This window comes from Camelus ferus, chromosome 12, assembly GCF_009834535.1.
Source record: "Camelus ferus isolate YT-003-E chromosome 12, BCGSAC_Cfer_1.0, whole genome shotgun sequence".
Classification (NCBI taxonomy): Eukaryota; Metazoa; Chordata; class Mammalia; order Artiodactyla; family Camelidae; genus Camelus; species Camelus ferus.
The window spans coordinates 40,158,918-40,172,539 of NC_045707.1; the positions used below are offsets into that span (position 1 = coordinate 40,158,918).

Below are 13,622 nucleotides of genomic sequence, written 5' to 3' on the forward strand. Positions count from 1 at the left end.
TGGGGAGAGGGGTGGTTATTGATAGAATTTCCAGCTCCCCCAACACAAGCAGCCACCCTCTGACTGCCAACTTTCTTGGCTCAACAACTTTATCCACGAAAATGCACACGGGGCTGGTTGCCCCATTTGATTTTTGAAGGCCACGCTCCCTTCCCCTCCAAAGAGCTTTCTTCTGCTCTTCCTCCTATCCCTCTCCCTCCCAAAGTGCCTGGAGAAGGCTCCAGTCTACAAGTGTTTGGGTGGTGGTGATTTTTTTTTAAATAATTGTAAATAATGATGGCAAAAAAAGGGAAAGAGCAAATATATGAAGAAAGGAGATCGGGAGGAAGAAGTAAAGGGAGAAAGGGAAATGGGAGATGGGAGGGGGAAAGTGACTCTGAGGATAGAGATCCAAAGAAAGGCAGGCAGAAGTGCGGTCTGGAGAGGACTTCGGAGCCCAGAGGCAGTGGAGCAGGGCAGCCCGGAGGAGCCGGCCATCAGGGGAGCCGGGAGAGGGTTGGAGGCGAGGTGCTCTCCAAGTGCTCTCGATTTTGGCAGGTGTGAGCTTTTGTCCCCAGCATCCACTTCCTGCCCCGACAGCCCGGACGCAGGGCCCAGTCCTCTCCATCGGACTTTGCTGAAAGTGATTCCCTTCAAGGAGTGTGGGTTGGCGTCTTTCCCCCATCTCGTCCCCAAAATAGCCCTGGTCGCCAGCGCATCAAAGGCAGCTTTGTGAGCAGCCGCCTGCAGGCTGCCTGGAGGGGGGCGCACGTGGGACTTTGCGGGAGCGCGTCCCACTCCCCTCTCCAGCCTCTCTCTGTTCTCGTCTTCATTCTTCTCTCCTGCTTTGTCTCTTTCTCTCTCTTGTTTTTCCCCTCTCTCCCTCACCCCCATTTTCCCTGATTTTTTTCTTCCTCCTCTCTTCTCCCTCCTTCCCTTCCCTTCTCTTTTCTCTTCTCTTTCACCTCCGTCTTCTTCCTTCTTCCCACCTCTTCCCTCCGGGCGGGTGACCAAGCCTCCTCCCCCACCCCCACCCCCCAGCCCTGCCGTCAGGTAGCGGGGCGAGGCCCCGGCGCGCGCAGCTGACAGCGGACGCATGCCTGCAGCCAATCAACGCCCGGATGCGCTGCAGCTTGAATAAATCATTAAGCCTGACACGCGCTCAGGGCCCGCATTCTGCGCTGCAACTTGCTTCCTGCCATTAACCTACACACCCTCTTTTGTAACAACCTAATCTTGCATACAAAAGAAGTTGGAATATAACTTCGACCTGCGCTAGAGCCCAGCCCTTTGCATTCGCAGTGGGAAAAGAACGTTAGTTGTCAGCGAGTCCACTTCCCTTCCTACCTTTGACTCCGGTAACCTGGAGTTTCTGGGGAAATCCTAAAACAGATCACTTCTTGGCCCAGGAGTGGAGAGAGGGAGAAGAAAGTTCAGAGATTTCTCAACAATAGAAAAAAGGAAACAGGGTTGAGGGCATTTAGTACATCAGAGAAGCATCCACAGTGTTTTAAAAACAGGTTGCAATAAAACAAGCTCTCAGAGGGCTCTCTTTAGAAGATTCAAATTAAGACTATTAAGTCCTAGAAATGTTGACTAAACTTAATCATTTGTCCCTCCCTTTTTAAATGAATGCATAAATGGATGAGTGAGTGAATGGGTGAATGGTTTCCTGACAGCAGCATGGTGTTTATCTTGGTGGCAAGTCCCCAGCACCACCCCTCTACCTGGTTCAGGAAGAGTGTGTGGCAAGCAGTTACCTCTTGCACTGATATAATCATGGACAGCTCTAAAGCCCTTTTATTTTCTATTCATCTGGTGTTCTATGCAAGGGAAGGTATTATCCTCATTTTCCAGGAGAAAAACTGTAATTGCCTTTTTTTTGCAGACTTTCAAGTAAGTCATTTCTGGCTCAAAAGGATGAAGTGATTTTCCAGGGTTTGGTTTTGAACACAGCTAGGTTCACCTCTGCCCTAGGCAATTTCTTACTGATAGTCCTACGAGTCTTTAAAAATCTTACACGAAATGAGAATATCCCTGAGATACAGTGGGAGACTAGCCTGGGTACCAGCAGGGTCAGCAGGAGCTGATGGCACACTTGGAGGGACAGAAGAAAAGAGCTTAATGGAGAAATGGATGTGGCTGGGACTAAGGGAACCAAAAGGTGTAGCACCCAGAGACTAGATGTGAGGGAGAGCTTTACCACCTCTGGGTTGTAGGGGACAGAGGAGGGAGCTGTTACTACACATCAGCAAGATCTATTGCTATGGGAAAGGAGCCTCCTGACAAGCTGTTGCCTGAGACCAAGGAGCAGAGTCCCTGCCAAAGCAACTGAGGAACTTTGCAGTGAGGAGCAGGGATAGAAGTGTCCTGACCTGCCTCCCCTTCTCACAAACTCTTATTGGTGCCTCCAAGTGGCCACACCCAACAGGAAGCCAGAGGGCAAGAGATTCCTAGTGAAGAGGGCCTCCTGAGATGCTAAGCAGGGCAGGAGCTGGGGAAATTATGGCGAAAAAGACAAGTAAGGTCCCTGTCCCATGGAGACTACCAGCTAGTAGGGGGCAATTGATAGTAATTGTATAAACAAACAAAAATGCAGTTGTTTTTAGAGGTAGTCATAGATGACAGGAAGGAGAAACAGCATAATGGATGGTAACTATTGCCGATGGAGAGCTGTTTTAGATAGGGTGATCAAGGAAAGCTTCTTGGAGGAGGTGGTGTTTAAGGAAAGATGACCTGAACTTCCTGGGAAAGCCTACCTTGACTCCACATTCACTCCCAGACTTCTTTTTATGTGGCTTGTGGGTAAGCCTGAAATCAAGGCTGTGATTTAGATGCACCCACTGACCAGTCCCTGTGAAAATGAGAGACTAGAATAACATCGAGCACTCACATTTACATATAGCTTGTAGTCTCCCTCACAAGGCTATATGCTGACTCCTTTACATAGTCTACTCTTGCTGCTGTGGATACCATAAACTACATGTTACAAACAAGAAGATAGAAGCTTAGAAGCGATCGGGGGTGTGGATTCTATGTTCTAACATCCCCAGCCCTGCAAGAGCAGTGGGGTGGAAATGTACACTCTACTCCCTCTTTCTTACTACATCTCAGTCCTAGTCCTTTGATGTTCTAGGCAGAGAACAGTCCTGTTTCCTCTTCTTTGGAGGGCCCATCTGATATGAGCTGGAGATGGATTTTCCTCCATATACATTCTCGTATTCCCAATTTTAAAATTTAAAAGGCTGTGTCAGGGAGGTGAGATATGTATGTCCCAGTACCTCCAGCCCAGCCTCTGATAATACTCGCATTCAGCAGTTTTGCAACCAGTGGCAGTTCTGTTTTTTCTTTCTCTCCCGCACTCCCTGGCCCTCCGTGTCAATTTCAGGCATCTCCAGTCTTAACTTGGTAGTCTCTGGGCCATTTTTTGAATAGATAAGATTTTTCAGTCAATAAAGTCAAGGCAGTTTTCTTACCCAGTACCCGCCACCAAAAAAAGGAAAGTGGGGTGGGTGCTGGGACCGAGAAGAGAGAGGCTGCGATTGCTTACCACTGGGGTCTACATTTTGTATTTCGCTGACAGCCCAGGGCCGCTCCAAAGCCCGCCGCGCAGCCAATGGGCAGTGGTGATTTATGGAGCTGACTAATGCTGGCTGAATGCGGCCTGTCAGAGCGCTGTGAATGGCTTCCCTTCGCTGCACAAGCCCCGGCTTTGTGTTGCTAAGCGATTAGAGCAGATGTAATGAGATTTTGCCCAATCCCCGATTTGCCCTTTCCTAGCTTCGGCAAAATTGTGTGTGTTTTTGTGAATTTTTAGAGTTTGCCTCTGCATTGTGGCGAACAACGGCTAACTTTGCCTGGAGTTTAACGAGACTGGATATTTCCCATTCAGAAGTGAGTAAAAGAACACCTGTCTTCACAAGGAGAAGGGGGGGAAATCCCCTTTGTGGGGGCTGAAACATTATCCTAATGCTATATTCATAGCTATAAATGACTTGCTACACTTTCTTTGGGTACCTTATCTGGAAACTTGCAAAGGAGCTAAATTAAAAGAAAACGAAATTGGTGGGGGTGGGGGTGGGGGTGGACCCAGCCCTGGTCCTCTAAAGGAGAAGATAAAAATAAAGCGGGCATCACAAAGCATTACTTCCCTCAAGTAAGCTCTAAATTGGCCCACTGCTGGCAGAAAGTCCGATTATTTATGGCGATGAGGAATTTACTGATTTTTTTCCCCTTAATTACGCTCATCTCTTTGAAAGGGACTGAAGCCTCAGTGTGCATTCTATAGAGGGTCATTTAGCAAAATGACATCAGATGCTGTGGCGTGCTCCATGTATCGCGGCTTTAAAAAATGATTATTCTGTGCCACTAAATGGTATAGATGTACCAACACAGACTAGATTTTTAACTCTGGAAGACGTGCTGGCTCCCCGCTCTTTGTTGGGTTTTGTAAGATGCATTTTGCGCTCAGCTTTCCGCTTGGCTGGAGACACGCTAACTGAATCTGCAAGTAATGCAGGCAGTGAGCGAGGAGCCGCAAGAGGCGGAGTAGGATTCTGATCACGTCCTTGCTAACTGACAAGAAGCAAGCCAGCCAAAAACCCACCAATTTCTTTTTGAATCTTGGTAATTGGGTACTTTTACACGCAGCTCACGCCATTCGGATAGAGTCACAAGCTTAGATAGGCCAGTGTCTCAAAGCGACCACACATTTCTAAGGCTTTTATTTATTTAAAATCTAACTCCTGTAAGGAATTCATATCATACATGCCTTTCACTTAAAACCAATATGGAAAGTGCGTGCAGCAGGGAAAGGAGTGAAAATGCACGCCTGGGAAATGAAGGAAGAAGCACACATCCGCCACTGGGAGTGTGGAGAGGGCTACCTCCCTCAAGCCCAACCTCAGACACCACCGTCCTTACTCCACTCCTAGTGTCCATTATCTCATCCAGCCTGTCCACAGTTTCACAATGAGAAACTCTGAGTGAGGATAAGGGTTAGAAAGTGGGGTGAGGACCCTCTCTTTCCAGTTCACTTTTGGGGGGATTTTTTCCAATGTGCCGTCATTTTATCAAAAGACAATGCAGCCATCAATCACCTCTTTTAGGTGTATGTGTACATTTGCAGCAAAAAAAAAAAAAATGGTGAGGAAAACCATCTGCGCGCACGCGCGCGCGTGTGTGTGTATCTTTTCCTTGTACGTTCATCATAGAGTCACCTCGGGTAGGACTTGTCATAGGACTTATTTTTGTCATTTCTGCCACTTAGCATGTTTCCCGCCACCCTTTTCTCCCCTACCCACCCCTTCCCTTTGGCTATTGATAACAACTTGGACTGGGGCAGTGGCGTCAAAAAAGACTTGGAGGCAGCTGAGTATTTTCATTTGTAAAAAAAGAAAAAAGTTTTATTACGAAACTAGTTTGTATAAAACAGGGTTATACATGGGTTTTTTTTTTTGTAAGTTTGTAATAAAACAGTAAGAAAAAAAAAAGGCAGTGATAGAAATTTCCCAAAAGGCAACCCATCAAAACCAACTGGCTGCCACTTTGCGTTTGGACAGTAGCTGCATAAACTTTGTTCTTCTTGAACAGTATTTAATAACATCATTAATACATTAACAGGGTTTCTATAAAGTAAGACACATTGGTGCTGAAGTACGTCTGGTGGCCTTTTGATCTCACCTATGAGGAGAGTTCTTTACAAAACCACATAGGGGAAATGGCAGTTGTAAGGTGAACTACAAATCTAAAATATGCAGAGGTAATAGCATTACATGTTAAAGTATCAAGATATACACATTTTAAACCATTTATACAAAACTCTATAAATTTTTTCTCTTTCTCTCTTATGTACAAAAATATCTTAATATATCCCCAAACTGGTTAGAATAGATACAAATAAATTTTTCTTATAATAAAAAAAAATCACAAAAAATTGGAAGCATTCTATGATGAAAACGGTAGAAAAGATGGTGTGAGGGAGTGGAGCTTGGGGAGGGAGCCCCCAGAGGATCAGGGTTTCAAAGGACTGAGTATAGCATAATGTCATTGCAGACAAATGTCCGTAGCTTATTGGAATAGGGGATACAGAGAAGAAAGACATCAGCCCATTTCTAGAGCGCTAAGGATGTGCTTTCAGAGAGGGCGGGAGATGAATGCACTCCCAGCAAGCACTTTCAGCTCTGCCTGTTAGTTGTGGGTGGGAGTTTCTACAGGGCCTGTGCTGCTCCCTTCTGCCAGGAGCCCACTACTTTTGTACACAAGCTGCATTTTGTGCATTGACTCAGGTCCTAGTCACTCTATCAACTTGGATGATTGGAGTGCAAATACACTGTTCTGAGTGCATCCCTGTTTTGTGAGAGTCTTGCTTCTCAAGCATGCGACGCTTAGCTGGTCTAGGGGGTTGGTTGGCTGAATTTGTTTGTTTTCTTGTTTTCTTCTTTTTTCACCCTTCCAACACCGCTGACAGGAAAACACTAAAGATGCAGGTTCTGCGATGGCCCTATAACATAAGAAGAACAGGAGAGGTTAGTGTGAACTTGGAGGCAAGTGGTGGGAGGAAATGGAGATTTGGGGGAGGATCTGTCAGGTAGCATGCCTCTTTTGACAGGTCCTAGTACTAAGTCCTCCAGCATCTCCCCACTTCACCCCTACCTTCCAGTCCTTGGAGACTGGGGCAAAGCAATTCTCAGAAGCCAAGGCTGAAAGTAACACACCAGATCTGAAACTGACAAACTTGAACAAATACTTTAAAATCAACCTCCCTCCCACATCTCCGTGGAGATAGTCCCCCTCCTCAAGAAGGAAAAGGATGAAGGCAAGAAAATCCCCCTGTTCACTCCCAAATGCAGCCTACCTGCTTCCATCGTCCATTCACACCAGGGCCTGACCAGGCCGAGCCCCTCAGAACCAGTTGGTGAAGTCGAGCAGTTCTTGCTCCTCGGGGCTGAGTGGGTCGTAAGAGCCCTCGTCCGACGAGTAGGATGAGACCGGCGAGCCGGCCATGGAGTTCATGTCGTTGGAGTAGTTGGGGGAGATGGTGGGCGACAGGACGCCAGCCTGGAAGGCGGCGCTTACCGCGTCGTGTTCGTCCAGCAGCTGCTGCAGCGCTCGGATGTACTCGACGGCGGAGCGGAGCGTCTCCACCTTGCTCATCTTCTTGTTGGCTGCGCCGTTGGGGACGTGCTCCCGAAGGGTGGCGAAGCCCAGGTTGACCAGCTTGACGCGGTTGCGCTCGCGCTCGTTGCGGCGCGCCACGGCGGCCGGCTGCTGCTGCGGCAGGCTGTAGCCGAAGCCGCTGAAGTTGAGCCGGCGTTTGCAGCGCATCAGTTCGGGCGAGGACGAGCGCTGGCGCTTGACTTGCTTGGGCGCTGACTTGTGACTGCCCCCTGAGGGCTGGCCGTCGGCCGCCGGGCTCAGCTGTGGCGCTTGCTGCTGCTGGTGAGCGCTCTGCGCCGCCGCTGCCGCCGCTGCCGCTGCCGCTGCCGCGGCCGTGGCAAAGAAGCAAGCTGCGGGCGGCAGGAAGGGCTGCTGGGGCTGCGGCTGGGGCTGCTGGCCGGCGCCGCCGCTCTCCATCTTGGCAGAGCTCTCCATGCGCAGCGGCGGCCAAGGAGTCGCGGGATCCGAGCAAGCGGGGACGCGAGGTGCGGGGCGCGCACGAGAGGGGACACAGACAGGACTGGGGTGCACGAACAGAGAGGGAAAGAAGGGAAGAGATAAAGCAGGAGCCCGAAGGGAAGTAAAAAATACACAAAATCCCCGGGAGACTTATTAGGGTGAGAGCAAGGAAGGTGCAAATGCCTTTCCTCCTCCCTCCACTCCTCCTCCCTCCCCTCCTCCCTTCGCGGGTTGGCTTCAGGACCCTCGCGTGGCGCTCGCGTGTGAGGCTGCCGCTGGCGCCTTCTTGTTTAAGAGAAGAAAAAAAGACAGCAGAAGAAGCAAAAGTCAGTGGTGAGCGCGCTCTGCTGTCTCCTGTTCCTCTCCCCCTAGGGCTGCGCTCTCTTGCGCCGGGTCTCGGTCTCTCCAACCGTCGCTCGGGCTGTTTGTATTGTTTTGTTAACCCCCTTTCTTTCTTATTTCCTTCTTTCACTTGCCCTCCCTGGCCGGCTCCCTGTCGGTGCGCCTTCCACGTTCCCTGGCCAGGAGTGAGAGAGTGCTGGGCGGCCGGAGTGCGGCCGCCTTTTCAATGGGACACCCAGCCCCACGCGCAGCCCTGGCCCCGCCTCGCCCCCCACTCCCTGCTGCTGCAGCAAGCGGCTGCAGCCCCCACTCCCCCCTCCTCTTACTTCTTCCTCCCACCCACTCCCTAAACTCCCCCTCCTCCTCTCCCCTACCCCCGCCGGTTCCCTGCGCCCGTCCCTTGCAAACTCTCCATTCAGCCGGGTTTGTTGTTGCAGTGCGTGCGCCTGGCGCGTGCCGGACTCCCGGCTGAATAAACAGGCGGCGCACTCAGGGCGGGCTGCAGCCGGGGGTGGCTCTAGAAAGAGGGGGCCAGCGTCGCCGGAGAGGCGAATAGCTGTGGAAATTGGGGGGGTATATGAGTGGACAGGTTTGGGGTGAAGTGTCCCGGGATTCTCCTGAGAACTGGGCGCAAAGCACAGGGAAGGGTTTGGGCAGGGAAAGTGGCGCGGGGGAGTATAGAGTTTGGGGGCGGTGGAGCTCCATTTTTCCCGTTTTCTTCTACTCATTGCCACTTTCTTGGGGGTTTTTGGTGTTCTCGGGAGCGGAAGTAAATTTGCGATTGAAGTTCAGAAAGATGGGGAGAACTCCGTAAGGCTATTAAAATAAAAGTACTGCGAAGACTTAGGTTCTAGTCCCAACATATCCTCTCACCAGCTCTGTGGCCCTTAGTAAGTGACATCCTCTCTGAGCCTCAGTTTTCTCATCTGTAACAACAGAAGGTTGGATTAGATGGCCTCTAATGTCTCATTCAGGTGTAAAACTAGGATATGCTCCCTACAACCGAGCAAGTGTGGGAGGAGCCAAGAAGAAGGTGATCACGTTGAGGAGTGGCTGTGGTAGATAGGTGTTTATGGCAGGGATACTCTCCCTGGATAACCTAGCTGCCTGTAATATCGACTTCTCTCCCCAAACTATTTATGGACTTGCTAGGGGATGCGTAGAGGGGAGCGCTTTAGGGTATTCCTAGGGTGGATCCGAGAAAAGAGACGGGGAGGAAGTGATGGAGCTTAGAGGGCTGGAGCAGCTTCATTGGTTGTTCCGCGCCGTCTCCGCAGGCACTTCGGCGGCCTTGGCGCAGCCTCCATCCCGCCCCAGGCGTGTGCCCGGCGGGCCGGTGGCAGGCGACTGGGAGCCGAGCCCGGTGGGGCCGCGTGCTGGCGCCGCGAGGGAGGAGGAGGCGCTTGCAGCCGTCGCTCGGCCTCTTGGACAGCGCCCACCCAGGCACCCTTCCTGGGCCCTAGGCCCTGGCGCTCTCTGGCCGGAGCCCGGTCCAGCTTCGCGGCTCGTTGGGACGCGGCGCTGCGGGGAAAGCGGACGGAGCAGAGATTCCATCTCTGTACCGCTCCGGTGGAGGCAGAGGAAGGAGGTTGCGGCGCATCTCAGGTTGCGTCTCCGTAGACAGAAGGAAGCAGAGGGTAACCATCAAGTTGATTTATCCACTAGAAATAGTCCGTTTTGATCAGAGATCTGGGTGCAGGGTTGGCTGTGGTGAATTACCCGCATAATTGCTTCTCATTGAACTTATCTTTGTGGACATGGGTCTTTCTAAGGGATCGTGGGGTGAGCCAGGGAGCCACCTTTGGTGTGTGTGACTAGCTATGAGTGCTGTGGGAACCACAGTGCTGGTGGTGGGCAGTAAGGACGGGGGGAGGGCCTCCCCTCCCAGATGAATTACCTCTCTTCTCTGCCTCAGTTTCTTCTTTTAAAACAGGTGGGTTTGAGAGGCATAGGACAGAATCGTGCCAATAGAGATCAGTTCTGTAAACCTCCCTACCCACACAGTAACCTGTGGCCTGATGACGCCACGTGACTGGGCTGAACTCCTGGGATTTACACCTTGGGCCTCTCCTCCCACACCGGCTGTCACCTAGAAAAGGAGCTGAGAGGGCTCCCAGATCACTTTTGTCTCCTGGGACACAAATTGTCACATTGTAATCCTGGGAATTATAGGAGACTGTGAGGCCTAAAGCAGAGCCCCACACCACCCGCTTTCCAACAGGAGGAAGCCTCAGACCTCCTGGCGGAAGAGCGATCATTCAGGTACATCCCACCACCCACTTGCCCCCGGTGTGAGCCCTGGGTTTGGGCTGGTGGGAGGTGTCTAGGAAAAGCCTCTTCTTGTCCCTCTGCTCCTCTTAAGCAAAATAGTCGGAGGCCAGGGGAAGGGATGTTGAGAGTGAATAGCCAACATCAATGTGTCGAAGTGCGTTTTCTTTCACATTAGGCTGTGTCATGTGCTCTGAGCTCCCTTCCAATTCAGACTCTGTCATTCCACACTTGACAAAAGCCCATGGTCCTGGCTCTACCACCATTTCACATTGTAACCTTAACAAGTCCCTCTCTCTCTACGGCTCTCAGTTTCCAGATCTATACCAGAACAGCAGCCACCAGCTCATTTTGAAGTGTATCTAGGAGTGGGGAAATTTTGCCCATAGCCCAGCACGTGTTCTCAGTTTCCTCCTCGGGTTTGGGCTTCATGGGTGCACAGAGATCCTTATTATCAGGACATCAAGGCCAGAGCCTACTCCCAACCACACACACACACTCACTCCATGCAATGGGCGCTCAAAGGGAAGCGCCAACCAGTGAAGCTGAGCATTGTAGTGGTCCTACGCGTTGGCCTCTGCCCAGGAGAAAAGACAGCGGGCGCTGGGCTCCTTCCGGCCAAAACCACCGGAACATTTGTCCCTATTCTTCCTGCCCCAGCCCTGAGCCAAAATCCCATCTTCACCCTCCCCACTCCTGCATCCTCGGCCTGCTCCCTTACATGCTGTGCAAAATCTCCCGGAGACCCTGGGCTTTCTCTTCCTCCTACTCAAGTAAACATAAAGAGTGCTCTCAGCCCAACAGTGTCCTCTCCACCTTCTCCAACCCTACGGTTGATCAGTCTAGAATCTTTTTTTAGGGCTTGGCTTCTGCCTTTGGGGCCTGCACACTAACTACCAAGGGAATTTTAACATGTTCTTCCACTGAGATTGGCCTTCTGGTTGTTTCACCAATTTGGAGCGAAGGACGAAGGCTCAAGAGCCAATTAGAAACCTGGCTCCGATCCTCTGCCTTAGATTTGACCCCCTACACACACATACACACACTCTCACACACACACTCACACACTCACATACACACTCACATACCTAAGCTGCCACATACTCTCCCAGGCCCAGGGAACTCCAGACCTTACACTGAGGGATAAAGTAGATGGACTTGATTTGGTACTGTGACTTTGAACAAATAGCCTACACTACAAGTCTTGGTTTCCTCATCTGCATCATGCCCTTGGTTATAGCATCTACCTCCAAGAGTTGTGAGATTTCCAAGAGATGCATGTGGGACTCTCAGAACCAGGTCAAATAGAAAGGGGTTATTAGGAATGGCTTTTCTAGAACAAGGAGGAAGCTGCTGCTCACATAGCCCATCCAGGAGAGTGAATGTGGAAAGAGGATGCCCACCTCTCGGCTTCCTGGACCCACACTGTACGAAGTGCTCCATTAGTGGAGATCCACTGGCCCAGCACCTGGGAGTGGGTAATTCTTGTCTTATTTGAGGAATGGTGGTGATGTTCGCTGGCAAACCGAAGTGACAGAGATAGAAACCAAAGTTGTTGTTTTTTAAAACATAAAGAGTGACAAGTGAGATCATATAGACAGACTTGGTGGTGGGCATGAGAAAGGGCTTCGGCAAAGCCAGTGGCCCCAGCCTCTGAACTTTCTGTGCTCCTTTGATACCCGGTGGGCCTGACTCTGAGCAAGTCCCTAGACTTTACTTAACCAGGACACTCAAGGTCTCATTTATCAAGAAGTGGAGGGAGAAGAAAACAACTCACAAAAGAAGGGTTCAGTACTTTCCCCCATAAATGGCACTCCCCTTGCTTATCCGTCAGGGCCATTGGGAGAATCAAATCTGATGTAGTTTGTGAATTCACTTTGCAAATCCCTCCACACAAATGGAGATTGCCATTCTCGTGATGGGGAGGCGGGACCCTGACCTCCTATGGTGTGTATTAGCCAAGATATAGACATCCCAGAAAAATGGGAAACTTCTTCTTTCTTTTCCAATATAAGATAAAAGCCTTAATTTCTGTTCCTTCAGAGCCCTCTTCTATGTTAGGGAGTCCTGGAGCTAGACCATACCTTAGATTAAAATTTATCTGCATTCAACACCTGGGGACAGGACTTCTCTAGTGATGCACAGGGATCAGCTGCCTAGGAGACCTAAGGCGCTGGTGCCCTGAGTCTCCTGACACCTTCTTTCCACTCACAGTTGAAGACCAGGCCCCCTTTGTTCACACACTGCCGTCAGGCTCCATAACTGTGCGCCTTTTCTCTGTGGAAAGGAGACAGGCTTCATCTCTTTTTTAAAGTGCCTCTGATGCTTTTTCTTTGGAGGGAGGGGAGTTACTATTAAAAGTGAAACTAGGTTTTCCATTGAACTAATAATCATTTAATAAAATTATATTTATAGTGGATCCTGAATAAGGGGCAAAGAGAGTACAAAGATGAACACAGTCCTTAGAGTCTTTATTTGAACAGGAGCTGTTTGTTGCCACCTTCAGTTTTGGTGGGCGCTAAGGCCAGAAACCAGGGTTCTTGGAGAAAAGTGAGTATGTAGGGGATTCACAGTAGATATTCCATCTCCAGTAGCGGTAACACAGGGGCCTCTGTCCTGGAATGTATGCTGCTTGAAGCCTGTGCTCGGCACTGTCTTCCCCAGCGAGGATGGGAAGTTCATTACTGTGATGGCTACTGTCTCCAAGTACACCCTTCCCAAGGTTACTTCAGACCTGTTGCTGCCCAGCCGGTGTGAGTCTGACCAGCCTGGACGGCCTGTTGAGGTGGGGGAGGGAGCAGGACACAAACCATGGTCTTGGCTTAGCTTCTCGGTCACAGCAGCCAGGCCTGCACCTGCATTAAGGAATCCAGCCTTCAAACCAATCTATTTGCCGTTTTCAATACGCTTTACAAAGGAAAAAAAAAAGCTGGAAAAACAAAACAGAAAAAAAGCACAAACTATTATTTTATTGTGGCTTTTTGGTTAGGGAGGGGAGGTTTGGGGGAAGGGGCAATTTGCAGCCACCCTCACAAATCCTTTTGAAGTTCTTCAAATCAGGAGCAGTAACGCTGCTAAGTCTTTATTTTTTCTAAAGCCCCATTTACATTATGATTAAATACCTTCCTCGGATCAGCATAAAGAAAGTCGTTAATCTATATAGCTCTGCAAAGAATCAATACATTCTCAACTTTTGTAGGATTTGTTACACCCTATTTTGTTACAGTAGGCCAGCTCCTCTCTGTCTAGGCACATGGCTCTCCTTCACTCCCCTCCTCCCCACCTCCTCCAAGAAAGGAAATAAAGTAAAGGTCTTTCACGGTAAACAAAACCAGCTGATTCTTCACAGAGAACCCATGAATAGCTGGAGAAGAAAAAAAAACTTACAATAAATGGTGCATTTTTTTCTCTGCTGG

General features: G+C 50.1%; 1 protein-coding gene across 1 annotated transcript; it reads right to left on the reverse strand.

Moving 5' to 3' along the window:
• Positions 1 to 5,354: 5,354 nt before the first annotated feature.
• On the reverse strand, positions 5,355 to 8,176 carry ASCL1 (achaete-scute family bHLH transcription factor 1). Its single transcript, XM_014568250.2, has 2 exons — positions 6,836 to 8,176; positions 5,355 to 6,481 (listed from the first exon to the last, which is right to left on the reverse strand). The coding sequence occupies exon 1, from the start codon at positions 7,570 to 7,572 to the stop codon at positions 6,883 to 6,885; it is 690 nt and encodes a 229-aa protein (XP_014423736.2). The 5' UTR covers positions 7,573 to 8,176; the 3' UTR covers positions 5,355 to 6,481; positions 6,836 to 6,882.
• Between the last annotated feature and the right edge of the window lie 5,446 nt (positions 8,177 to 13,622).

Excerpts from the sequence above, each read along its gene's own strand:
- ASCL1 (XM_014568250.2), bottom strand. The coding sequence starts at position 7,572 with ATGGAGAGCTCTGCCAAGATGGAGAGCGGCGGCGCCGGCCAGCAGCCC.